General features: G+C 59.6%; 2 protein-coding genes and 1 long non-coding RNA gene across 3 annotated transcripts; 1 reads left to right on the top strand and 2 right to left on the bottom strand.

The window, feature by feature from the left end:
• The first annotated feature begins 598 nt into the window (after nucleotides 1-598).
• On the top strand, nucleotides 599-12,828 carry LOC130152707 (glycogen phosphorylase, liver form). Its single transcript, XM_056346696.1, has 20 exons — nucleotides 599-1,011; nucleotides 2,516-2,617; nucleotides 4,351-4,429; nucleotides 4,726-4,829; nucleotides 6,243-6,374; nucleotides 6,906-7,017; nucleotides 7,100-7,182; nucleotides 8,020-8,163; nucleotides 8,345-8,437; nucleotides 8,673-8,819; nucleotides 9,413-9,576; nucleotides 9,677-9,791; nucleotides 10,018-10,119; nucleotides 10,199-10,346; nucleotides 10,460-10,518; nucleotides 10,851-10,992; nucleotides 11,137-11,344; nucleotides 11,417-11,551; nucleotides 12,140-12,206; nucleotides 12,427-12,828. Exons 1-20 carry the CDS (start codon nucleotides 769-771, stop codon nucleotides 12,613-12,615), a joined length of 2,568 nt encoding a protein of 855 aa, XP_056202671.1. The 5' UTR covers nucleotides 599-768; the 3' UTR covers nucleotides 12,616-12,828.
• A 352-nt stretch (nucleotides 12,829-13,180) lies between these two features.
• Nucleotides 13,181-19,164, bottom strand: LOC130152709 (lysophosphatidylserine lipase ABHD12-like). The gene is made up of 13 exons (XM_056346698.1): nucleotides 19,014-19,164; nucleotides 17,177-17,304; nucleotides 16,590-16,692; nucleotides 16,373-16,492; nucleotides 16,013-16,043; nucleotides 15,803-15,848; nucleotides 15,587-15,716; nucleotides 15,293-15,333; nucleotides 14,915-14,994; nucleotides 14,620-14,702; nucleotides 13,879-13,957; nucleotides 13,656-13,780; nucleotides 13,181-13,307 (listed from the first exon to the last, which is right to left on the bottom strand). Exons 1-13 carry the CDS (start codon nucleotides 19,124-19,126, stop codon nucleotides 13,286-13,288), a joined length of 1,101 nt encoding a protein of 366 aa, XP_056202673.1. The 5' UTR covers nucleotides 19,127-19,164; the 3' UTR covers nucleotides 13,181-13,285.
• Nucleotides 19,165-21,526: 2,362 nt separating this feature from the next.
• Nucleotides 21,527-23,502, bottom strand: LOC130152714 (uncharacterized). The gene is made up of 3 exons (XR_008823087.1): nucleotides 23,393-23,502; nucleotides 23,015-23,094; nucleotides 21,527-21,831 (listed from the first exon to the last, which is right to left on the bottom strand). It is a non-coding gene; the product is annotated as an uncharacterized LOC130152714 (long non-coding RNA).
• Nucleotides 23,503-24,798: the final 1,296 nt, after the last annotated feature.

Raw genomic sequence — 24,798 nt, 5'->3', positions numbered from 1 at the left:
CAGGGGGGTGGGGTGCAGGGGCAGGGGTGCGAGGGGGTGGGGTGCAGGGGCAGGGCTGCAAGGAGACGGGGTGCAGGGGCGCAGAGCCGGGATCGGGATGGGGGCCGGGATGGGGACCGCGACACTTCCCGTCCGGGCCGGGCGAGCGGCTTTTCCCGACGGGCCTCGCAGGGCCCCGGCCCCGCCCCCTGGCCCCGCCCCCCCCGCCGCGGGCCGCGTGGCCCCGCCCGCTGCCGCCGGATAAGCGCGCCCCGCCCGGCGGCGGCACCGGGACTGCTCGGTGTAGGTGCGGCCGTGGGGGAGGTACCCGTGCTTGGCCCCCGGCTCCGTGCCCTCCTCCTCTTTGCACTGTCCCGGGGTCCCCCCCGCCCTTTGCACACCGCTCTGTGCGTCCCCGAGATCCCCCCCCCCGTGCGCCCCCAGGGTCCGTCCCGCCTCTCAACACCCGCCGCCTGTGCACCCCCAGGGTCGTCGTCGTCCCCCTTTGCGCGCACACACTCCGCCCCGGTCCAGCCCCGGGGGCCTCCCACCCCTTTGCACGCCCCGGGTCCGCCCCCACGCCTCGCACGCCCCTCTGTGCACCCCGGGGTGTCGTGTCCCCCCCTTCGCACGCCCCTCTGTGCGCCCCGGGCCCCCCCCCGCTCCCCCCCGGTGGCCGGAGGCTCCCGCCCCACGCGTGGGCGGGCGGCGGGGCGGCGCCAGCCGGGGCGGAGGCGGAACGCCGTGCCGGTGTGTGTCCCCTCCCCGTGTCCCCGCAGCCCCGCCGGGATGTCGCGGCCGCTGTCGGACCAGGAGCGGCGGAAGCAGATCAGCATCCGCGGGATTGTGGGGGCCGAGAGCGTGGCCGAGCTGAAACGGGGCTTCAACCGCCACCTCCACTTCACCCTGGTCAAGGACCGCAATGTGGCCACCCCCCGCGACTACTACTTCGCCCTGGCCCACACCGTGCGGGACCACCTGGTGGGGCGCTGGATCCGCACCCAGCAGTACTACTACGAGAAGGACCCCAAGGTGGGAGCGCGGGGATGCTGAGCCGCCCCCCGGGCTGCTGGGAGCCACCCCCCCTCGCAGGGCGGGGGGAGGTGGGGGTGGGACCCCCCCTCGGCATCCCCGGGGTGGGCGACATGGGGTGGGAGAGGGGGGATGTGGGCAGCGTCGTAACGTCTGGGGCGCGGTAGGGGGATGTGGGGAATGTCGAGTTCGGGTTTGGGGGATGTTCCCCTGAACTCCGCCGAGCGCAGGGGCTGGACATCAACACGCCGAGGCCACTGTCCTTTGCTTTGCAAAACAAACAGGGCGCAGCCTGGCCGGGAGCTGGGCGCAGGGCGCCGTGTTTACTGTCCCGCACGCCGGCTGCGCTTTACCAAAAGCAGCCGCAAAGCTTTCCAGGGTGAATTATCCAAAGGGAGTTGATGACCCTGAAGCCAAGCCGCAAACCGGCCTTGTTTAAAACAGGCACAAGCCTCATCTGTGCGACGGTGATCCCAGGCGTGAGAAATCCAGTTTGTGCCGGAGCCCCTGCGCCGCTGCTCGCCCGCTGGCTTGCCCCGTGTGGGGCTCTGGCCGCGGGGGGATTAAGCCCTTATCCCCTCCTGACACCTGGGTGGCCCTGTCAGCTCCAATTTCCTCCCTGCCAACACCTCGCTGGGACCGTGCCCCCTGAGAGCTCCCCTCCCCGTGTCGTGTAGGGGTGAGAAAAAAGATGAGCCTTTTCCAGGGCTTGACTGTGGGGACCTGCCTGGATAGCCGTGCCAGGTGCCACCTGCCCGGCGTCACCACTCCCAGCTCTGCTGGGGCCAAACCAGTAAGCCCAACCGATCCTGGCCAGCGCATCCCATCGCTGTCCCCAGCCCGACTCTGCGCAGGTCCTGGGGAAACCTGTCAAGTCAGCTGCTTCCTCCGGCCTAAATCCTTCCTTAAAACCTGCCGGTGCTGACGCTGGGGCACGGCTTACGCAAGGCTCTGCCTTACCGGCCGTATCCTGCGCCCGTGGTGTTGGCGAGAGGGGAGGCCAAAGCGTGCCCTGCTCCTGAGACCAAGCCCCCCAGGGGTGGCAGAGGAAGCCTGTGTCCCTGTGGCCATCGTGGGTGCCTGGCCCTGATGGCTCGCTTGGTTTTCTGGTTGCTTTGCAGCTCAGGGTGGTATTAGGAAATGTCTCTTCTTTAAAGTTTAACTTTGTACGGCCGTGGCCACCAGCGTGCTCGGGGTGACCATGGTGGAGTTGTTCCTGCTGTCGGACAGGGCGCCGGAGCTTGTCCAAACAAAACTGTCTCGGCGCTCTGCTGTTCCCCGCTTGGGAAACAGCAGCAGTGGGAGAGCAGGGGCTGCAGGGCACGGCTGCCGTGGGGCCTCTGGGGAGCCCCAGCCCTCAAATTCCTGGTGCAAACCACCTTGACTCTGGTGAGAGTTGCGTTTTTCCTCTTGTTTCCAGATAACACCTGGTAGTGGCTTCTGGGGTCCAGGGGAGCATCTTCCAGCTCTGGGGAAGGTGACCAGGGATGGTTTTCTCTTTCAGAGGATTTACTACCTCTCCCTGGAGTTCTACATGGGGAGGACTCTGCAGAACACCATGATTAACTTGGGGCTGCAGAACGCTTGCGACGAAGCCATCTACCAGGTGAGCATCCCAGGGGGTCGGTGAGGACCTGGACCAGGAGGGCTCTGTGCTCTCCAGCTCCTGGGGATGTCCGTGTTGCACCATGCTGGCTGCAGACTGCTTCCCCAGCTGCGAGCGGTGCTGTAATGGATAAACACTGGTCCAGGACCTGCCGTGTGCTGGTGCTTGCTCAATCGGGGCTGCCCAGCCTGGTGGCTGCATGCTGAGGGATGCAGCACGGTGCTGCAGAGCACCGGCAGGATGAGGGCTCCAGCCCATAAATGGCAAGGAAGCTCATGGTGCGCATGGGGCCATTAATAGCTGTAATCGATGGCAGTGGAGAATAAAACCTTAGCCGAACTCAACCCCAGCCTGGTGCTGGCACCAGGCGGCACTCAGGTTATTGAAGGGTTTTGGTGGTTTGCACCCCTTGTGAGCAACGCCGTCGTATGCGGCTGGGGTGGTTGCACAACAGCAGCTTTTGTGCAAACACATTCAAAGGAGAGGAACTTACTTTTGGGGTTTTTTTTATATTTTATCTATTGACTGTGCAATGAGGATGGCGGCTCGGCTGGTGGGTGAGGGTGGAGGGGAAGAGCCTGGTGTACCTGGTGGTAGCCTGGGGAAGCAGACGGTGTGACTATTTGGAAATCATCCTCTTTGCAGCAGTGGCAGGTCAAGCTCTGAGGCAAATCTTCCTTACTGCGTACGCTGAGCCCCCTAGATGCAAATGCCAAACGTTTCCAAAATAAAATGTTTGGTGTAATATAAATCACTTACAATACTGTGGTAGGCATTCGGGGCTGCCAATGAAATTCAGAGCTGTGCAGCCTCGTGCCGTGGAACACCGGCGAGGCTGTGGCCGGTGCTGGTGCTCCTGGACTTGCCTGTGGCCGGTTGGTTTGGGAGAAGGTGCTGCCCACTTCCATGTGAGGGGTGCGGGTCCAGCCTTCCCACATGGGTGCCCGTGGCCTTGGGGCCATCTCCACTTGCTGTGACCGTGGGACATCAGCGGGACATTGGACCAAGGGGTTTCCATGGGAAAGGGTGGTTCGGCCCTGGCAAGGCACCGTCTTACTTCCCGCTGAGCTGCCCAAGGAGCTTTGCATAGGCAAAACCTCTTCCTCCCCACAGCATCCTGGGCTGGGAACTTTAAATTTCCCTGGAAAAGTGGTATAGCCGCTTCTCTGGGTGTCTCTGTTAGAGGGTGATGCCTGGAGCCAGGGGGGTGGGCCCTTGGGTGCCTGCCCTGGGGAGATGAGGGTGCTGGGGGAGCAGGAACCGGCCCCTGGGGGGCTGCAGCCATGAGGCTGGGGCATGGAGAGAGGGAAGTGGGGCTGGGAATGAGCTCTGGGAGACCTGCCCAAAATGTCTGGGACCACAAGAGCAGTGCCCTGGTTATGTCTGGGTGCCCCCTGCCCCAGAGGCTTGTCCATGGCAAGGTCAAGGGTGTGTGTCCCCCTTGTAAAGGCTGGCGTAGTGGCTTTAAACACCAGAGCTTGTCCCTGCCACACCGTGCAGCAGCAGTGGAGGGGGAGAGGGACTGCTTTGGGGGCAAACCGCCATGTCCCACCTGCAGGGATGGATTTTGCAGGGTCGGGTGCTTTTCCACCCACCTCCTGGAGCCCGCCTGCAGGGGAAGATGGTAGCGGTGGGTGCAGGGCAGCACCCAGGAGTGTGTGCCAGCAGTGCCTCCCCTGCACGGGGCCGGGCACTTAGAAAGTCTCCCATCGCCTTCTCCTCCTCGGTTGTAGCTCGGGCTGGACATGGAAGAGCTGGAGGAAATCGAGGAGGATGCCGGCCTTGGCAACGGTGGTCTCGGCAGGCTTGCTGGTGAGTGAGCCCCCTAAAACACTCATTGCCTGGGTGGTGGGGCACAGCCCTGCTTTACGTCCGCTGTGGGGGGGGATACTTAAACTCAGCGGGGTTTATTGCTCCAGCCTTTCCAGCACGGGGTGAGAGGCGCTGGGTGGCTGGGGAGCGAGCAGCGGGTGCTGGCCCTGGCTCGTGTCCCTGTAGGGCTGCTGCCTGGGGCCACTGGCTGGCCGTGGGGTGAAGGACCTGCCGTCTGCCAGGGCTCCTGGCTCGCCGGGGAGGTGCAGCTCACTGCTCTCCCCTCTCCCTGGCAGCCTGCTTCCTCGACTCGATGGCGACGCTGGGGCTGGCAGCATATGGCTACGGCATCCGCTACGAGTACGGCATCTTCAACCAGAAGATCCGGGATGGGTGGCAGGTACGGACAGAGGCGTGTGGCCCTCGCCTTCCTCTGGCTGCCTTAGGCCAGTGGCCCCCTTAGGTCAGGCCAAGGTCGTGGTGTACAGATGCTTTCCCTTAGCTTGGAGACTGCTGGAGCCAAAGTCGGTGCTGTGGTATTTAAATCTTGTCAGATGTTTTCTCGAACGAGTTTAACTTCTTAAACTGGTGCAAGCACATAACATCCCTCCCTGTGGTGGGGAAGCCAGTCTTTCATCCCAGCTGGCTCCAGCGTGTGGGGCTGGGGATCAGCCCAGTGTCACAGTTCCCGCTCAGGCCTGTTAGTGGCTTGGCACAGCCGCGTGGAGGGGAGCAGACCTGCCTCGTAGCACACCTTGCTAATTAGCAAAAATCCCAGCTGGGTCTGTGCAGATGCCTGCCCACGTAGTTGGCACATGAGCCGTATCTCTGCGGGGAGCAGGACCCCTTTCTGGGGCTGCTGTAGGAGCAGAGAGGTCGGTGCTTCCACCTCTGGGGCATCCCCAGCTCTTCCTTGCAGGGGCCAGCGGGATGCTCTCCTTGGGAATTCTCTGGCTGCTGCAGGCTGCCCTTGTCTGTGTCCACAGTGTGCCCTGCTTGGGGCCAGCACCGCCACGAGAGCTTCTCTGTGGCTGTGTGGAGCTGGAGAGGATGGAGAAGTTGCGTTCCTGTTCCTCGTGGGGTGAGGGCTGTTTGGCCGAGGTGGTACAGGAACTGCGTGGGGAGGTCTAGGGGAGGCCAGCTCCAGCCCCCCAGTCCTGCTGTGCTGCTCAACGCCTGGGTTAAAGCATCAGAGGGTAGAAGAGGCTGTTTTGGAAATGCAATTGAAAAGCGTGTATCTGCAAAACTCCTGGTGGGAGGCAACCCCAGATACCCCCAGGGACCCTGTGAGGACTCCCAAAAGCTGTATCTACAGCCAGCAAGCGCATTTCCCAGCTGCTGCGTCTGAACGGGGCTCACCTCCCCTGGTGCTGCTGCTGGGAGCTCTGCCCTGGCCGTGCCAGAGGTGATGTCTAACCTGGGCTGTCTCCTGTACGGCCAGGGTAGGGAATGAGCCCGCTTCGTTAGCCAGCCTGCAGGCTGAGGTTGAAACTCTGATGAAGGGGGACTAACGGTGTCTTGGCCACAGCACAGCAGCGTTAGCGATGCACTAAGAGAAACACTGCTTTCGTCCCCATCCATCACCCCTCCGGCAGGGAGACCCCAGGGTTCAGGGTGGTTGGAGTAGAACCCAGCCTTCGGGCTCGCCTCGCCCTGCCAGCACCAAAACTCGGATTTAGGGCAGACAAGCTCCGAAGCATCGTCCCCTTTGCTACAAGCAGCCGGAGCCACTGGCAGCCATCCTCCACGCGGCACAACCCAGGGAGGTCCCTGGGTTGGGTGGCCCCATCACTGCTCTCACTCCTTCTGGCAGGTGGAAGAAGCCGACGACTGGCTCCGGCATGGCAACCCCTGGGAGAAAGCTCGTCCCGAGTACATGCTGCCCGTGCATTTCTACGGCCGGGTGGAGCACACTGCCACCGGTGCCAAGTGGGTCGATACCCAGGTACGGGCTGGGGTGCAGCCTTGCGGGGCCAGTGTGTGGGGAACCCCCCCTGCACGGCTTGTCCTGGGGGGCTCCCACTGGCCGGCTGTGCCCTGGGCACGCTGCTGTGTCGCTGGGGTGGAAAAGGCAGCGGTGGAGCAAATTGAGGAGATGGACATCGGGATGGGGACTGGTTTTGCTGCTCCACGTCTGCATCCAACCTCTGAAATACCCAAAAGCCCCTCCAGCAGGTCTGCAACGCACAGCCCAGCAGGACGGCTTAAATTAAGCTTCTCCTGACACTCACAGGCCTTCTCCATCCCCCGAGTGCTTCTGGCAAACACCAGCCACCGGGCAGACCTGGCGTGTCCCCGGGGCAAGGGGTACCAAGCGCATCCACACACACGCAACCCCATGAAGGCAGGTGCAAGCCTGAGCTCGCTCCTGCAGGAGGGTCTGTGGGATGGGAGGGCTCTGGCGGGGCAGGGGGGGCCGTGGGGGGACACCAGCCAGGGGCACAGCCTGGCTGCAGCTGCCCTGCTGATGTCCCAGGTGGTGCTGGCGCTGCCCTACGACACCCCCGTGCCCGGGTACATGAACAACACCGTCAACACCATGCGGCTGTGGTCAGCTCGGGCACCCAACGATTTCAACCTGCGCGACTGTAAGTGGGTGCTGGCGGGGTGTCATGCGGGATGGGGCGGGGGGCTGTCCTGCGCCCCCCTTATCCCTCTGCTCCTCCCCAGTCAATGTTGGAGACTACATCCAGGCCGTGCTGGACAGAAACCTGGCAGAGAACATCTCCCGTGTCCTCTACCCCAATGACAACGTAAGTCACAACGCAGGGTGGCTGTCCCTGCCTTAGGGACAGCTACAGAGCACCCAGAGTGCGAAGTGGAGCAGCCCCTCTTGCCGGGGTGCTGCAGAGATGCTTTCAGTTGTGTTTCACGCCACCTGTAATGCTTGGATGGGGATTGCTGCCTCTCAGCAGCGCTGCCCAGGGCTGCAGCAGAGGCGAGTCCGTTCCTGGGCAAATCTGCGCTCAGCAGAGGGAGGGAGTGGAGATGAGAGTGACCTGGGGGGGAAATGGGGGGAGATAGTGAGGGGTGGCTCCCCTTGCTGGGCAGCCTGTTTTGGGCAGGTCCTGATGGGGTTTTTCCCTGTTTAATCCTACCCCAGCCTTCCCAGCTGGCAAGGAGAGCTGGGGGTGTCACAGCTCCGGGGAGGGGGGGGAGGTTGCCTCCTACAGATCTTCTGTGGCAGACCAGCAGGTTAACGTTCTGTGCTGCATGAGCGGTGGCTTTAAGTCTTGTCTTAGAAATAGCTCCTAGGTGTTACATCCCCAGTGGCTTCCCTTCCCATTGCCCCGGTACCTCTCCTTCCTGCTGAAACTTTCAAACCAGGGAGAACAGGTTTACACGATGCTCGGGGGAGAGATTTAAGCTCCATTTGTACCAGCACATCTCAAACCCTTGTGCTCAATTTGGGAAAGCAAGACGATGTAGGGGTTAGAGCTGCTGCCAAACCTGTTGCTGGGGGCTTGCACCACACCATGGGGTGGATGTGTCCTGGCATGGGTCCCCCCACAGCAGGGAGCCCCAGGAAGGCACAGGCGTGCCAGGGCAGCGCGGTGCAATCCTGCAGCACCCCGCTTCTCTGCTCACAGTTCTTCGAGGGGAAGGAGCTGCGGTTGAAGCAGGAGTACTTTGTTGTGGCTGCCACCCTCCAGGACATCATACGCCGCTTCAAAGCATCCAAATTCGGGAGCACGGACAGCGTCCGGACTGTGTTTGATTCCTTCCCCGACCAGGTATGAGCCAGGGTTGCTCTGACATGTGCCTTGGAACTCGTTTTGATGCCTCTCAGATGTACACCCAGGGCTGGGGAGGTTTTGTGGACCCTCCATGGATGCCTGTGCCCAACTGACTTGGGCAGTGGGATGCCCACGTGTCCCCCACCTGTCCCCACTGCCACCCATGCTCTTCCTACAGGTTGCCATCCAGCTGAATGACACACACCCTGCCATGGCCATCCCTGAGCTGATGAGGGTTTTTGTGGACATCGAGAAGCTGCCGTGGAACAAGGTAGGGAGACCTGACCTGGCCCCTGGGTCCCCTCCACTTGCACCCACCCTCCTGCACCGGGGGGTCTGGGGAATCAGTCCCATAGCTGCTGGTGGCCTGGGGAGTGATGTGGGGCAATCAGGTTGGGTTTAACCAGCATGGACTTGGAGGTGCTGCTGGCCATAGTGGGAGGACCATGTGTGGGTGCCAGCTTCCCCCTTCACTGCTCACCACCGTCTCCCCCTGCCCCGGGCAGGCCTGGGACATCACCAAACGGACCTTTGCCTACACCAACCACACCGTGCTTCCCGAAGCCCTGGAGCGCTGGCCGGTGGACCTGGTGGAGAAGCTGCTCCCCAGACACCTGCAGATCATCTATGAGATCAACCAGAGACACCTGGATGTGAGTGCCTTGGGGCAGTATAGGAGCCCTCTCTGGAGAGCGGGATGGGGATGGCATGCATTGTACCATTGGGATTAGGGGGATGCACAAACTGGTAATGTCGGGTGTGTGGCTGGGTGGTTCTGGCTGCAATTTCAGGAGGTTGAGGTGTAGGAAAGCCCTTTCCCACCAGCACGTTGCCATCCTGCACTTGGTGGCTGTTTTAAAGGCTTCACCCATTGCTCCAAGGACTTACCTGTTGGCATTGCCTTGCTCCCTAAATGCTAAATTCATCCTGGAGAAGGATGAGGTTGGGGTACGAGGGAGATGATGGTTTAGCCTCCTGGTCTGGCAGCACGAGGCTTTTGCCAAAGTGGCCCCATTAACCAAGCGTGTGTCCACAAGACCCTCTCTATGGGGACTCTTCTGTCCAGAGGCATCCATGCTGGGGGAGGGCACCCTTTGGAGAGGGTTTGCACCGTCACTCTGCAGTTAAAGCCATTGCTCTGGCTGGTGTGAAACACACTGGGGACATTGTGTCCCTTCCTTGGGAACTGTCGGGTGGGACATCGCTAAACACCAGCACCGCTCACCTCTCCGGCCTCCACTGGCAGTACATCGCATCCGTCTTCCCTAATGACGTGGACCGGCTGCGGAGGATGTCCCTGATAGAGGAGGGGGGCACCAAGAGGATCAACATGGCTCATCTCTGCATCGTCGGCTCCCACGCTGTCAATGGTGTGGCGAAAATCCACTCCGAAATAGTCAAAGCTCAAGTGTAAGTGCGGGGAGGGAGGTGGTGGTGGATCATCCTCAGCTTGGAAATGTGGTGGTGCCAGGTAGGTGAGCCTGAAGCTGTCCCCTCCTCATCCTCACAGCTTCAGGGACTTTGCAGCGCTGGAGCCAGAGAAGTTTCAGAACAAGACCAACGGCATCACCCCGCGGCGCTGGCTCCTGCTCTGCAACCCGGGGCTGGCAGAGCTCATCGCAGAGGTAATGGCATGGGGGGAGCGCACCGGTCCGTGACCCTTCCCAACCCTGGGGATGCTGCTCCAACCTCAGCCGTTTACATCTTCTAAATGTTCAGCCTCTGCTTGGCTCTCACCTGAGATCCAGCCGCTTTCCAAGCACGGCTGGCTTTGCTGGGCGGGAGCAGCATGCCTGATGAAGGCAGCCACCCCCGTCCCACCATCAGCACGTGCCTGTGCTCCTCTTGCAGAAAATTGGGGAGGACTACGTGCGGGACCTGAGCCTGCTGACAAAGCTGCACGAGTTTGTGGACGACGACCTCTTCATCCGGGAGGTTGCCAAAGTGAAGCAGGTGAGGGGACGGGGGCAGGGGGGATGCAGGCAGGGGGCTGCAGGCTGGGAGCTGACATGTTCCCTGCCCCCTCGCCCAGGAGAACAAGGTGAAGTTTGCGCTGTACCTGGAGAAGGAGTACAAAGTGAAGACCAACCCTTCCTCTATGTTTGACGTGCACGTGAAGAGGATCCACGAGTACAAGCGGCAGCTGATGAACTGCCTGCACATCATCACCATGTACAACCGTAAGCCACCGCGCACCCCCAGGGGACATGCTGCCCTGGGAGTGCACGAGCATCCCTTTCCCCTGGGGCTGCAGCTAAAACAGAGGGTGACACCACACTGCTGTCTTCTCCAGGCATCAGGAGGGATCCTGCAAAGCTGTTTGTGCCAAGGACAGTGATCATTGGGGGCAAGGTAAGTGGGGTCAGGAGTTTTAAAGCATTTTGGACTAAGTCCTTGAAAATATCCTGGGGAATTTGGGTACGGATGTCTCGTGGGGCCATGTCTGTGAAACTCCCCAGGGAGTGCTGGGGAAGCACTTGTTGGCTTCAACCCAAGCAAGGCACCAAGCTCCTGGGGGGGTTGCACAACCATATGCTGCCTGTGGTCACACAAGCCCCCGAAAATCTGGTGGTGTGACATGTGGCTTGGATGGGGGCAGGGCTGAGCGGGTGCCTGTGGCAGCTGGTGCGCTTCACCTGCCCCTGGTGCCAGCCCTCCGGGCTCACCCCTGGCTTTTCTCCTAGGCTGCTCCAGGGTATCACATGGCTAAAATGATCATCAAGCTCATTAATGCTGTGGGTCACGTGGTGAACAACGACCCCGTTGTGGGCAGCAAGCTGAAGGTCATCTTCCTGGAGAACTACAGGGTCTCACTGGCGGAGAAAGGTAGCCCACGTGGGGCACGCTGTGGGGAGGGGATGTCCACCCCATGGCTCCATCCCTGCGAGACAGCAGATCTAATGTCCTTTGGCATGACACAAACCCAGAGCTGGTCACCACAAGCCCCTTGTCCATGTGTTTTGCTGGCAGTGATCCCTGCTACCGACCTGTCGGAGCAGATCTCCACAGCGGGCACCGAGGCATCGGGTACGGGGAACATGAAATTCATGCTGAACGGGGCTCTCACCATCGGCACCATGGATGGAGCTAACGTGGAAATGGCCGAGGAGGCTGGAGAGGAAAACCTGTTCATCTTTGGCATGAGGGTGGAGGACGTCATGGAGCTGGACAGGGAAGGGTGAGGGCTGCGGATGCTGTGGGGGTGCCACCACCATGGCAGCACCATCTCATATTGACCCTTCCCCACCAGGTACAATGCCCACGAGTACTATGACCAGCTCCCTGAGCTGAAGCAAGCCATTGACCAGATTAAGAGCGGCTTCTTCTCCCCAGATGAGCCTGATCTCTTCAAAGATGTGGTCAACATGCTCTTCCACCATGACAGGTGAGGCCTAGGATGCCATCCATCCCCTCGGTTGGGTCTCTCCACCAAAGTCCTGGTGCCCGTGTGGAGCAGCCCCCTGCACCAACCATCCACCCTCTGGTTGATAAAGTCCCATTTTTCTGGCCCATGCACCCGGATGAGCAATTGATGCTCCACGGGTACACAAGGCTGTCCGTGTACGGCACTTCAGTTGCTGCATTAAAGCCTGTGGTACATTAAGGCCAAGACAGATTTGGGTGTGCAGCCCTCACCTGATGATAGATGCCTTTAGGTATCTCAAGGGCTTTCCTGGCCAGAGCACAAAGCACCCAAGGGTGTGGGCACTTCACACCGGAGAAATGTTTTCCTGGCAAGTTGACACAAGGTGTGCCCCAGCGGGGCACCCATCCAGCCTGTGCCACAGCACTTATGGGCTTGCAGGGCCCTGTGCAAACAGGGCTTGGGGGGATGAATTCGCCTGAAGCACCTGTGTCGGGGGGAGCCCCAGATCTGGCAGCCCCAGCCCCGTGTGCTGAGCCCACCAGCCGCCGCGTGCTCCCATCTCTGCACTGTTGCTCTTGCTGACTCCTGCTTTCTTCGCTGCTACAGGTTTAAAGTTTTTGCAGACTATGAGGCTTATGTCAAATGCCAGGAGAAGGTCAGCGAGTTGTACCTGGTGAGTGCCAGCCTGGGGATGAGGCAGGGGAGCTGTGACAGGGCACAACAGCCCATCTGGTGACAGGGTCTGGTGGGGCTGTGTACCTAGATGGGTTCCTAGCGAGGAGGCTCCTGGCTGTGCTGCTGTAGGGGCTCTCTGGTTGAAAGCTGGGCTTGGGGCTAAGGTGCCACCCATGGCACAAGCCTCCAGCCACACTGTCCCACCCTTCTCCTTGCAGAACTCCAAGGCATGGACCAAGATGGTCATCAAGAACATTGCAGCAGCTGGCAAGTTCTCCAGCGACCGCACCATCAAGGAGTATGCCCAGGACATCTGGCATGTGGAGCCCTCTGACCTGAAGATTCCGCCACCCAATGAGCCCCGGGATGCAGCCGAGGACAAGACCCCGAACGGCATGGCAGCGTAGGGGCATGGAGCTGCTGCCAGCTGGAGCCAGGGGACACAAGCACACGCGCTGTACAATTGTCTCTGCTGTCTAGTCTCTATGTTGCTGCTGCTGGCTTTCCGACGGAGGGGGAAGGGGGGAAATTTTTATAATGTAGGTGCTGTGCGGAAAGTAAAACGGTGTTGCCCTGTTGCTTGCATAGGTGCTAAAAATAAAAGTGCCATTAGAGTCCAAGCGCCTGTTTGCTGAAGCCTAAAATTAGGGACTGAGCTCACCTGCACCAACGCTGACACAGAAAGTGGGTGTAGGGGGGGAGCTGCTGGGGATGGGCCGGCACAGCTGGACACCTGAGCCCTCCCAGCTGCTGCTGAAGCAGGACTTTGGGGTGCAGCTCTCACTAGTCCTCAGGCATCAGTGCCAGGGGGGTTACGGGGAGTTGGCAGACAGGCCCGTGTGCCCCCAGCACTGCCCCATGTGATGTTCCCGGTCACAGCTCACATGGTGCTGCCCCAGAAGCAAGCATCCAGACCGCAGCAGTATCTCCATCCCCTGAGTAACCTGCAGCATCCTTGTGGCAGCGGGCAAATTAGAAAGTTTCTCTGTAGTTTTTATTACAGCAGTAAGTTCAGTGCCATGAGGGGTTCCTGCTGGGAGTCTGAGGGAGTGCTTGTGGTCGCTGTGGCAGGTGGCATCACTGAATGTTCAAGAAGTCTCTGCAACAAGACGCAATAAACCTTACTCTGTATTGCTGATTGTCCTGTCCTGCCCGAGAGCTGGATTTCTGATCCCTGGATCAGTGGGTCTGAGCTGCAGCTCTGCACTCAGGGCAGGGAGGAGCTGGCACTGTCCCCAGGGCCACCTCCCCATGACACCCAGGTTCAGGACAGCCTCAGAGCAGTGAGGAGCAACTGGAGCTCAAAACTCAATGCCAGCAAACACCAGAGGGAGGGGAGGGAGCAGGGGGAAGGCACACCCATGGTTGCAGCAGGGGAGGATGCATCTGTGGAAGAATTGGCCAAGGGTCGTTCTGTGCACCCCAATTTCTGCAGAGCAGCACTTACTTCACCAGGGCGGGCAGCTCTGGGTTGAATGAGATGTAGTCGTGGCCCAGGCCCAGCTTTTTGGGAAAGGTAATGAACTTCACCTTGGTTTTGTCCTTGTAGGTACTGCGAGCGGTCTCAAAGAGCTGGCGTGGGATGGGAGTGCTGTTAGTGGCATGTGCAGGGGACCCCAAACCAGGCTCCATGGCCTCGTTAAAGCCCATGTGGTGACAGCGGTCCTCACCTTGTGGGCCAGGTGCAGAGGCAGGACAGCATCATCTTCAGCGTGCAGGATGAGGAGCGGGCAGGTCAGCACCTTCACACTGTGGGCAGCAAGCACAGTGCTGAGGAGTCACCCCGGAGCCGACAGACTCATGGGAGTCTCCCCATCTCCTGCTAACTGTCCCACAGCATCCCTGACCCCTGCCAGCACTGCCCTTCAGAACCATCCAGCCCATCGGTGGCTAAGGGCAGCTGCTGAACCACGTCAGGACGATGCCCTCGCTGCTTGCCCCGGCATGGCAGCACCAAGCACCCTAATAACCTTAAACCCCCATTATGGGGTGCTCAGGCTTGAAACGTGCCCATGAGCCAGGTGGCTTTCAGCAAAGGCTACCGTGGCATGTGTGCTGCAGCGTGGGTGAGACCCAAGTGCATAATACTCAAAAAAAGGGTGGTGGCTTGTGGACTTTGCTTAATAATGGTACCTGAAATTATGCAAATAAAAAGCCACTTTTAAAGCATGAGGAAGCTGGGCAAACACAAATAAGAGCACAGGTATTTCACGGGGTGCTGAGTAACCTGGGCTAGTGGAAGATGTCCCTGCCCGTGGCAGGGGATTGGAACCAGATGGTCTTGAAGGTCCCTTCCAACTCAAATCGTTCTATGATTCTATGTCCAACCCACTCATCCTCGGCCAGGTGATCCCAACATCATCCCCGCAGCCCCATGGGGACGTCTGTGCACCTTCACACCAGGCACTCACTTCTCATCGCTGCAGAAGAACATGTTGCCCAGAGCTAGCGAGTCCAGGATGAAGTACTCAAAACCCGGGAACTGGCGGTAGATCTGCCAGGGAGAGAGTTGCGGGGGTGCTGAGCCGTGGCTGTGACTGATGCACCCTTCCCCTGTGAGGGGGGAAGACCCAGGCCGCTGGGGCTGCCACTGCCAGGGGACCTCATGGGCAGAACCCCCCCACCTGTCACCACTGGGGGACCCCACAGGCAGATCCCCCGCTCATCACTGCTGGGGAGCCCCACAGGCAGAGCCCCCAGGCTCACCTTGCTGATGGGGATGTGGGCAGCTGCTTCGCGGATGCTGGGGTACGGTGACTCCAGGACAACAGCATCAACCTGGACCCCTAAAGGCGGAGTGGGGCGAGAGCAGGCATGACTGGGGGGCGCAGGGGGGGGCTGTCATCCCCCACTAACACTGCTGCCATGCTCACGTCCCAGGCAGCAGTTATGAGACCAAGATGCCTCTGTCCCACTAAGGAGGATGGGGACAGCCACTTGTCCCCACCACGGACGCCAAGCCTGATGCTTGAGCAGAGTGTGACGGGGCTCCCCAATGACTCTGTGCCCCCAAAATCTGATCAGGGATGTGCAGACCCCCAGGGGGACACCACACGGGGCCAACCCAGCCACACTGGCCCTTACCTCGCTCCTCCTGCAGTTTTCTTGCTGCATTCGTGGCAATCCTGTGAAAACAGAGGTGACAGTGAGGGGGAGCATCCACGATGCCCCGTCAGAGTGCACAGCACTCTCACACCCCTGCCTTGCCTGCCAGGTTTTCCTTTGCAGGTGCCTCTGCTGAGGAGCTGCTCTAACCCTCTGCTCCACCCCTGGGTGGCACCAGTCTGGCAGCAGCATCACAGCCCGAGGACCAGCTGTGGGCTCCAGTGTCAGCTGGCATCCACAAGGTGTGTCCCCCTTGCCCAGCCCCACACCTACCCTGTCCCCAAGGAGTGTCCCCAGAAAAGGATGCTGCTGTTCCCGCTCCGCGCTTTGGCCCAGTCATAGAGTGCCAGGACATCTGTGGTAAAGCCGCTCTCTGTGGGGTACCCGCTGGAGTCCCCATAGCCTGGGGGGGACATGGCTCTGTGTCGTGACCCTAGCAGGCACCAGCCCCAGGGGGTCACACAGCAAGAGGCAGGGGGATGATTTTACCTCTGTAGTCGAGAGCCAGGATGTGGAATCCAGCAGCCCCCATCGTCTGTCAGCAGAGTGGCACTGTGTTATGTCCAGGGGCAGGGCAGTGGATGTCCCCCAGGTCCCCCCAGCATCGCTGGGTTCATTCTGCCCAGGGTCTGTCGTGGGTCCCCAAAGCCAGTGTGGGGACCCCAGCAGGTCCCAGTCCTCCCACAGTGGACCACTTACCTTCAAGAACTGGACACGGTGGCTCGCAGCCCTGATGGGAAAAATTGGTTTAGAGCTTGGGAAGGGACCCCCAAGGAGCACCCCCCTGCAGTGCCAGACAAGGGACCAGGCTGAGTTTTATCCAGGAAGGGAGTGCAGGGTGCTCTGGGGTGGGTGGTTTGGATGTTTCACTTTCACCTTTCACCCAAAAGGACTTCCCTTGACTCATGGGGTGAGAAACCACCACAGCAGCCCCAGCCCCGCAGCACTGCTGGCTGCTGCACCCACTTTGCTAGTTCTCCCCCTGTGCTGATGCCATCGTCCCCTGGGAGAGGCACGGCGGGGGGTCCCGGCCCCACAGCAGCGCTCGAGGGTACTCGCCTGGTTCCCCCATTGCCGTGCAGGTAGATGATGATAGGGTGAGCGTCGGCAAGTGCCTCCTCATACCAGCGCTGGTCCTTGCCCTGCGCCTCGTCCCCTCTGCTGCTCGGCACCGTGTGCCTGGTGGGGGGCAGAGCAGGGTTACCCCAGTTCAGGCAGGACACTGGTGTAGCCACACGGCTGTGCCCGCCCGGGATGCTGGGGTTGCCCCACTCACCAGATGCCAACCGTGACGTCTGGCTCAGTGGTGAGGTACAGGTTGATGGTGTTGTTCAGCAGCAGCTCTGGCCGCCGAAAGTCCACGAAGAAGGGGAAGGCCACTAATGGAGAAATCACAGCCATCACACGGGCAACCCAGGAACCTCATACCCAGCTGCTTTTATGCATTTTTTCCAAAGCAACATGCTATTGTTTCTACATTATTTGCCTAAAAGCCAAGGGCTGTGGTAGCGCCAGCCCGGGGAGCGGGTAGGCGAGCACAGCCCTCTGCTACCTCCTCCCACCCAGATTTCCAGCCCCGTTGAGGCTGTGCGTGCCCAGATATGTTGTAACTGCAGGCGGTAAACAGGGTTGGTGGCACTATGTTATTACAGCTTGCAAAACAGAAGGCGCCAACGGGAAAGGTCCCTCTGTGCCTCCTCTGCGAGCCCACGGCTAGCAGGGGGTCAGACGGGTACTGCCCTGGTGCCACCCAGGCACTGGGTGCAGCCCCACTTCATGTTTTTGGGGGACCCCCCCCAGCCCCCTGCCCACTGAATTCCTGGGGTGGGGCTCTCCCATTTGGGACAGCCCCAGAGCACTCACAGAAGTTCAGGTAGACAAATTTGGTGAGCAAGACAGGGAAGAGGCGGATGAGGAAGGGCACGGAGATGTAGATAAGAAGCAGGTGCAGGAGGAGGGTGCGCAGCCGGGGACAGCAGGCCAGCCAGCCCCTGCAAGGAAGGCACCTGGTTAGCATGTCCCCTCCTGTCCCAAGGGCTCTGGGGCACAGTGGCGCAGGGTCCCCCTTCCCAACCCCAGTTGCGATGGCTGGATACAGTGGGTTTTCCCTTGTAAGGACCTGAGGCTGCCATTTGTGTCCCCCTGGGCCCAGGAAATGGTGCCCCCTGTCAGGGTTGTGTTTGGCTTTTGGGGATGGAGCCAAGGTGTCAGAACAGCCCTACTGCGACACAGCGTCACAAGAGGCCACCATCCAGTCCCCTGCAGCCTCCCACGGGACACTGGCAGGCAGGAAGGGCAGGGCCCACGCCAGCGCCAGGAGCTCCAAGCCAAACCAGCAATAAGGAGCAACTGATACTCTGTGGCAACACCCCGAGCCGTGGCTGGTCAGGCAGGGTCACGGCGGTGCCCCCCAGCCTGGCACTGAGAGCCTCTGCGATTCCCCAGGGACAAGGAGGAAAGCCAGGACAGGGGCTCGGGGAGCCCACAGCGCCACGGGGGAAACCAGTCCCCAGAGCAATGTCCCCCAGTGCCACCGGCATAGGGTGGGGCGTGTGACCATCTCCGACAGCAGCCTGCACTGAAGGGCTGGGGAGCGCATCCAGCCACCCTGGGCCGTGCCCCCTGCACCGACCCTGTACCCACCAGCCCCCGAGAGGGAAGGGAAAGCCAAGAGCCGCAGCTGGCCCAGCATCGGCGTCTCTCGCAGGCTGAACATGCCAGGTGATGGGGAAACTAGTCCGGGCACCGGGGGGATTGAGGGCAGAGGTTTCTGACAGGCGTCCAAGCACAGCTTGCTCCCTGCGAGCACATGACTGGGGTCAGAAGAGGATTTAGCCCATTGCCTGCCCTGGGGAGTGCTGCAAGATGCCAAGGAAGGGTTGCAAAGGGGGTGCCAGGGCAGGATGGCATGGTCCCCCAGGCACAGGCACCCTTCCCGGGGGGATGCAGGTGACACGAGCCACACCGGAGCCACAGGGAGCTCCTCAAACCCCAGCCACCCCCCCAAGACTTTGTTCTGAGCAGTGCCACTCTGCGCTGGCAGCAACGGGCCAGCGATGCCCTCGCTGACGCCGCCGTTAATTATTAGGTGCTGCTCTCGGTCGACACCTAATAGTCAAGTTCAGGGGCGAGCACTCACACACGCCCTTGCAAAATACCTGCTGCAGGTGAGCACCGACAGGCCTGGCCCCATGGGGACATGTCCACCGAGGGGCATCTCTGACAGCTGGCATAGCAACAGGCCACCACTTGGCTTCACGAGGACAGCAAGGTGACATGGGAACACAGCCACACCGTGGCATCAGGATGCGGGGGGGGCATGGTCATGGTACAGGATCACAGCTGCAGCAGGGTGACATGAGGATACGGCCACAGTACAGGCTCATGGCCGCGGCAGGGTGGTACGGCCATGGCAAGGAGAAAGGCACTGGGTCATTGCCCCAGCCAGGTGACAAGGCCACGGTGCGGGGACACAGAGGCACGGCCACAGCATGGGATGATGGCCTCGGCAGGGCTGCACGGCTACGGCAGAGGGACAGACCTACGGCACAGGGGACTCAGCGCTAGCACACGCTCACAGGAGTCCGGCTAGGGGACGGGGCAACGGGCGGACACCGCAAGGGGACGGCGACACGGTCCCGCGGGGCGCTGCCACACCGGCCTGGCAGCCCAGGCTGCCCGCACCGCGCCGGGTACTCACCGCTGCCGCCGGCCCGCGTCGGCCTTGCCCTCCGCCCGGGCGCTGTCGCCGGCCCCGTCGCCATCCCCATCCCGGGCCCGCGCCCCGCCGCCCTGCTCGCCGCGCCGCCGCATGGCTCCCGCCGTCCGGCCGCGCCCGCCAGGCTCCGCCCACTCACAGTGCCAATGTTGCCAGCAGGCCACGCCCCTCCCCGCCCCTTTGAGCCGGGGGGCGGGGCTGCGGCCGCCATGTGCTGCGGCCGCCCAGGGGAACCCGCGGGGCTGCAGCCCCCTGTGTCCCCAGCCCGGGCCGGGCCGGGGGGAGCTCGGGGCCGGCAGCTGGGTGACACGCCGGGACAACCAGCCATGCCAGGGCAAGGAGCGCACAGGGAAAGCTTCCAGGTTATATAAAAAAAAAATTTTTTTTTTTTTTTTTTTTTACATCTTTCAGGTTATGAAAAAAAAATAATTTTTAAAGGAAAAAATGTTTTAAACCAAACCTAGTGTCCCTGGCCTTCAGCCAGAGGGGTGGAAACCTGCCGCTGGTTCCCCTCCCAGCACTGTCAGACTGACTCAGCTGGAACGTTCCAGGCTGAAAGTTCCCACCAAGAAGGCAATACCCCAGCGTTACCAGTATTCCCCAGGAATCTCCGCCCGGTGCAGGAGGCTGCGCTGCCTGGACACAGACACACATGGCTGGGCCACCCATGGCCGTGCCTGCCGACGGGCCCACGGGCGAGAGGGCTGCGGCAAGCAGGCTGCCAGTGGGCTGGGGACAGCCGCTTCTGCGGGGGGCAGCCAGCCCCCCCAGGCACCCTGAAAGGCTGCTCCTACCCCACTTGCCCCCAAAGCAAGGCCTGCGCTGCTTGCCCTGAGGTCACCGTGCCCAGCAGCCTGCTGCTGTGACTTCAGCCCAGGACCGTGAGGTGGGACAAGCTGGGGAGGCCGCCATCGTGGCCCTGCAGCCCTTTGGCACCTGTGGCAGGTACCTGAGGGGGCTTGGCAGGGTGCTTATGTGCAGCTCTGTGAATCCGTACGGTTTATGTTTCACAGCCTGCGCCAGCCCTGAATGCAAATCCAGACAGGTCTGGTCAAACCAGGGCTGTGGGCAGGCAGGTGCGCATTCCCCAGCAGCAGATGTTGCAACAAGGTGGCACAAGCCAGCCGCAAGCTGCTCTTCCCCTGCCACAAGGCAGGAGGACAGCAGAAGCAACCAGCAGATGCGACTGATTTTACACACAAGAGCTTTTTCCTTCCATCCCCAATTTTTCCCCATTCCCAGCGTGTGCTGGGGCACATCAGCATTGGCATGAAGATGATGGGAGATGGTCCCCAGTGCCTCTGCTTTGCTGCCCACAGGGATGGGCAAGGTGGGGCCAGCGCCGCCTGCAGAGGCTTTATTCAGCAGCGAGAGCTGGAAGTGATCAGCACAGAGGTGACAGCAGATCGCTGGAAGTGCTCAAGGCCAGGCTGGAGGGGGCTTGGAACAACCTGATCTAGTGGAATGTGTCCCTGCCCATGGCAGGGAACTGGAGCTAAATGATCTTTAAGGTCCCTTCCCACTCAAACCATTCCATCATTCCATGCTCCAGCAAAGCAGCGTTGCACACTGTGATGGAGGAGCCACAGAAATGCTTCTTGTCGTAAGGAGCCAGCACAGCAAATGTAGCAAACTTCAGGGTCTTGTGGGCTGGAGGGAAAAATCCTGCAACTGAAAGGGTGTGCAGGATCAGGCCCGAGCAGTGGCGGTGGAAATGCAACTTGTACAGCGGGGCCTGGACATGCGATGGCAGCAACGAGCCACAGCCGAGGAGGCATGGCACCTGCGGCCCAGCACCGCTGCCACTGTCTTATGCAAAAAAAAAAAATCCAACTTTGGGCTTAGTTCACTCCAAACTTCTCCCCACACCAGCTGTGAGACAGGGAGGGTTCTGCCTGCTTTTTCCTCCTGTGTCTTTTCCTAAGTGCCCCCTTTGTTTATTTTTGGCTGATGGTTTCATAGCTTTTTTCGCTGGTTTATGGCTCTGCTTTCCCCTGGGCCAGCGGGAGGCCACGGTGACGGTGCTTTGCCCGGCCCAGCACAGCGGGAGCAGACCCCTGGAAGGCACGAGCAGCTCTCAGTTCTCCCCCAGCTCCCCGGGCTGCAGCCAGACCTTTCCTTGCCCCGGCAGAACAAAGCACCCCGTTGTGCAGAGGCAACGGGAAGGAAAGCACGACAGGGCAGCAAGAGCCACGCAGGGACCAGGCACCGGCAGCCTCACAGAGGGGTCACCCACTGCCTGCACAGGTGTCCGCAGCTGCTGACCCCCTTTTTGGGTGGCTCCATGCCAGCCCCGAGCCTGGCTGTGGCACTGGGTCTGGCCCAGCTGTTGGAAGCAGCTCACAGCTGGCAGTCCTGGATCTTCCCACCTGTCCCCCACCTCCCCCCCCCCCCTTTTTTTTTTTTTGTGTGACTTGTGTCACACATGATGGCATGGGTGAGTGGCGGTGAGGACTAGAGAGAGCACCCTGAAGTCCTGCTTCAGCATCACCTGGGAGGGCTCAGACAACTTTTAAGCCTTCTTCCCTTTTTTAAGGTGACCTTGAAATGGGACCCCCATGGGTCCAGGCCCATCAGTGCTCACCTGCAGCAGGTATTTTGCAAGGGCAGGTGTGAGTGCTCACCCCTGAACTTGAATATTAGGTTAGGAGGTTTCCTTCTGCTGAGCTTGCCCGGAAAGTCCGCTCGCTGCAAATGCTGTCCTCAAATGCAGCTGCTTGCTGGAAGGGAGCTCCAAAAATAGGCTGTCGGGCTCCGTGTCTGGCAGGGTTCTGTGGCTCCTTAAAAACGTGCTTTCCTCCTGTAGGAAAAGGGTGGAAAAAATGAAATCAGGATACCTTTGCTAACAGCCAGCCCTAAAATTTAGTCAGGAATTTGTACTGGGGTGATACAGCCTGGCACTGCTGAGCCGGGGGTCTGTGCCTCCCTGTGGGCTGGCTGGGGACATGGGGACACCAAGGATGCTGCATGTCCCCATTGCCCACCTGGCTGCACGCATGCAATGTGTGGCTAGTCTCTTTGTTGGGTGACAGCAAGGATTTTTCGGGGCTGTCACTTGGATTAGGAGGCACTGGCGCTGTCGTGGCGAGGAGGAAGGTAAGGGGGATAAATGTCCTGGCACTTGCTGGGCTCACAATAAAACAAAGCACCAGATGGTTTTAAATTCAGCATAAGACATGAGCATAAGCGTTTGAACCAGGGATGAAAAAGCAAATGCAGAAAGAAAGAAAAGAAAGAAAAACCCTCAGCAAGTATCAGGGCAGAAGCAAGTGTCGGAGCAAAACAGCAAATGTCAAAAAACAAAACAAAAGGCCCTCCACTGGCACAAAGCCAGGGCTGCTAACATCTGTCCAGGAAAGCCTCTCACCCAGGCCCCTTTCTCTTTAAAGTCACCTTTCCTCACCTCCATCATTGCAGGGGCACGCCCCGTCCCTGCACAGGGCTCTGCTCGATGCTGGGGACCTGCTTGGCTCTGCCACATCCCCTGGTGTTGGCGCTGGGCTGGGTGGCAGTGACATGCCAAGGGGGTGCCGAGCAGCACAGCTACCCCAGCTGCTGCAGAGAGCTAAATATTTTATTACGCTTTGTAGCTCACGTCTGATGTCCCAGGTGTCCCCATCGCAGCCAGCGGGACTGGGTGGCAAACCCCCTGTCACGACTGCAGGGTCTCATGGGGTTTTAAGCCTGGGTTCCTATCGGAGTGACGCTTATGCCATCCACCCTGCATCCACGCGCCTGGGTTTTGTTTCCCTTGCTCCTCCCCCATAAAAGTATTTTGAACCTGCAGACCCATTTCAAGGTCACCTTAAGAAAAGAAAGAGGGCTTAAAAGTTGTCTGAGCCCTCCCAGGTGATGTCTCGCTAGTCCTCAGGCATCAGTGCCAGGGGAGTTAGGGGGTGTTTGTAGACAGGCTCGTGTACCCCCAGCACTGCCCCATGTGATGCTCCCGATCACAGCTCGCATGGTCCTGCCCCCAGGCTCACCTTGCTGATGGGGATGTGGGCAGCTGCTTCGCGGATGCTGGGGTACGGTGACTCCAGGACAACAGCATCAACCTGGACCCCTAAAGGCGGAGTGGGGCAAGAGCAGGCATGACTGGGGGGGGCAGGGGGGGGCTGTCATCCCCCACTAAGACTGCTGCCATGCTCACGTCCCAGGCAGCAGTTATGAGACCAAGATGCCTCTGTCCCACTAAGGAGGATGCGGACAGCCACTTGTCCCCACCACGGACGCCAAGCCTGATGCTTGAGCAGAGTGTGACGGGGCTCCCCAATGACTCTGTGCCCCCAAAATCTGATCAGGGATGTGCAGACCCCCAGGGGGACACCACACGGGGCCAACCCAGCCACACTGGCCCTTACCTCGCTCCTCCTGCAGTTTTCTTGCTGCATGCGTGGCAATCCTGTGAAAACAGAGGTGACAGTGAGGGGGAGCAGCTTGTTTTTTTCCCAGTGTATTTTCTACCTCCTTACTCTCATTAAAAAAAAAAACAACAAAAAATAACAAACACCCCCCTCACAAAAACAAAAACCCCAAGAAATTATCTATTCCATAGAGAACATGTAAAATAGTCAGGTTCAAAGTGTGCCTGTTCAATCCCCAGCCTAACTGGTGACTGGGCAGGAGGAGTCTGTTTGCCCATGACTGCTACCCAGACTGAATAGAACTAGTTCAAGAGAGCGCTAACATTTTAAACTAGAGAAAGCAGAGGGACTCCCTACAGCTATTTTCTGGAATCTCTTGAAATGCGTGCTGTGGAAGATACTGTGTGTATCAAGAGTTCTAATCCAATCTTACCTATTTTCCTGTCCTTTAAATTTGGGCTTCCTGTGTTTATTAAAAAGTTAGACAAAAAAAGCCCCAGAGATAGATAGATATGCATCCTCTGTGCTGTTCACTTCGCTATTATGCAGTCTGATATTTCACTACGAGACCAAAAAAAACCCCAACTAAACCAAACAACACCAAACCCAGAAAACCAGGAGAAAAAAAAAAAAAAAAAAAAAAAAAAAGAGTTATGCAAGTGTTGAAATATCGCTGACAGCTGTACTGTTCCTTTTTGAAACACAAGCATCCAGGGAAAAAGTCACCCCCGGGTGTTTTAGTCTCCGTTTAGGAAGAAAACAAATTGAGAGAAATGATTTTAAAAGATTGCTGAAAAGACTGAAAAATGCTCCATGGAGTGCATGACTACCAAATACAGGAGGAAAAAGAAAACCACCACAGTGGTGCGTTTGTGTAATACCTGGGGCTCATCGCTCTGACTGGCAAGGAGAGAGGAGCCAGGTTTCCTAAGTGTTGCATGAAAAGGACATGAACTCATCCAACCACGAGAAAAGTTTCGACTACAGTTCTTTGGAAGAGAAAGTAGACTCTGCCCTCTGTAGAGGATAAGAGGAAACAGACACCTGCATTTGGAGCATACTGTTGCCTCCCTCCTTCCCCTGAACAACCCCACTTCTCTCTGTCCCCAGGGGACTCACCGGGAGGGAGTCCTTGGTGACTTGGGAGAAGGAGTGAAGGCCATAACCCTTCAGGAAGGCATTCCTGCCCCACTCACCTCAACCTGCCTGCTGCTCACCAGTCCGATGGCAAGCCCCGTGGTGAGCACCAGCACCCAAGCTCTGCTTTCTGCCCCTTTGGAAAAGGGCCCAGGGTACCCCACTGGCTCAAGAGTCATGACCTCCTCTGCATGCCAAGGAACTGCTGCCAGCACCTCCCCATCATGGGGATGTAAAGTCACGAAGAGGGCGACCCACTGCCCTTG

The sequence above is a fragment of the Falco biarmicus genome, chromosome 7 (assembly GCF_023638135.1).
Source record: "Falco biarmicus isolate bFalBia1 chromosome 7, bFalBia1.pri, whole genome shotgun sequence".
Lineage (NCBI taxonomy): Eukaryota > Metazoa > Chordata > Aves > Falconiformes > Falconidae > Falco > Falco biarmicus.
Note: the sequence above shows the minus strand (reverse complement) of the source record. Positions and strands in the feature narration are given on the sequence as shown.

Coding starts and splice junctions, on each gene's coding strand:
- LOC130152709 (XM_056346698.1), bottom strand. CDS start 19,126: ATGCGGCGGCGCGGCGAGCAGGGCGGCGGGGCGCGGGCCCGGGATGGG. Junction 17,305..19,013: donor GACGCGGGCCGGCGGCAGCG/GTGAGTACCCGG, acceptor CCTTCCTTGCAG/GGGCTGGCTGGCCTGCTGTC. Junction 16,493..16,589: donor GACGTCACGGTTGGCATCTG/GTGAGTGGGGCA, acceptor GCCCCCCACCAG/GCACACGGTGCCGAGCAGCA.
- LOC130152707 (XM_056346696.1), top strand. CDS start 769: ATGTCGCGGCCGCTGTCGGACCAGGAGCGGCGGAAGCAGATCAGCATC. Junction 8,820..9,412: donor TCAACCAGAGACACCTGGAT/GTGAGTGCCTTG, acceptor CTCCACTGGCAG/TACATCGCATCCGTCTTCCC. Junction 10,347..10,459: donor CATCATCACCATGTACAACC/GTAAGCCACCGC, acceptor TGTCTTCTCCAG/GCATCAGGAGGGATCCTGCA.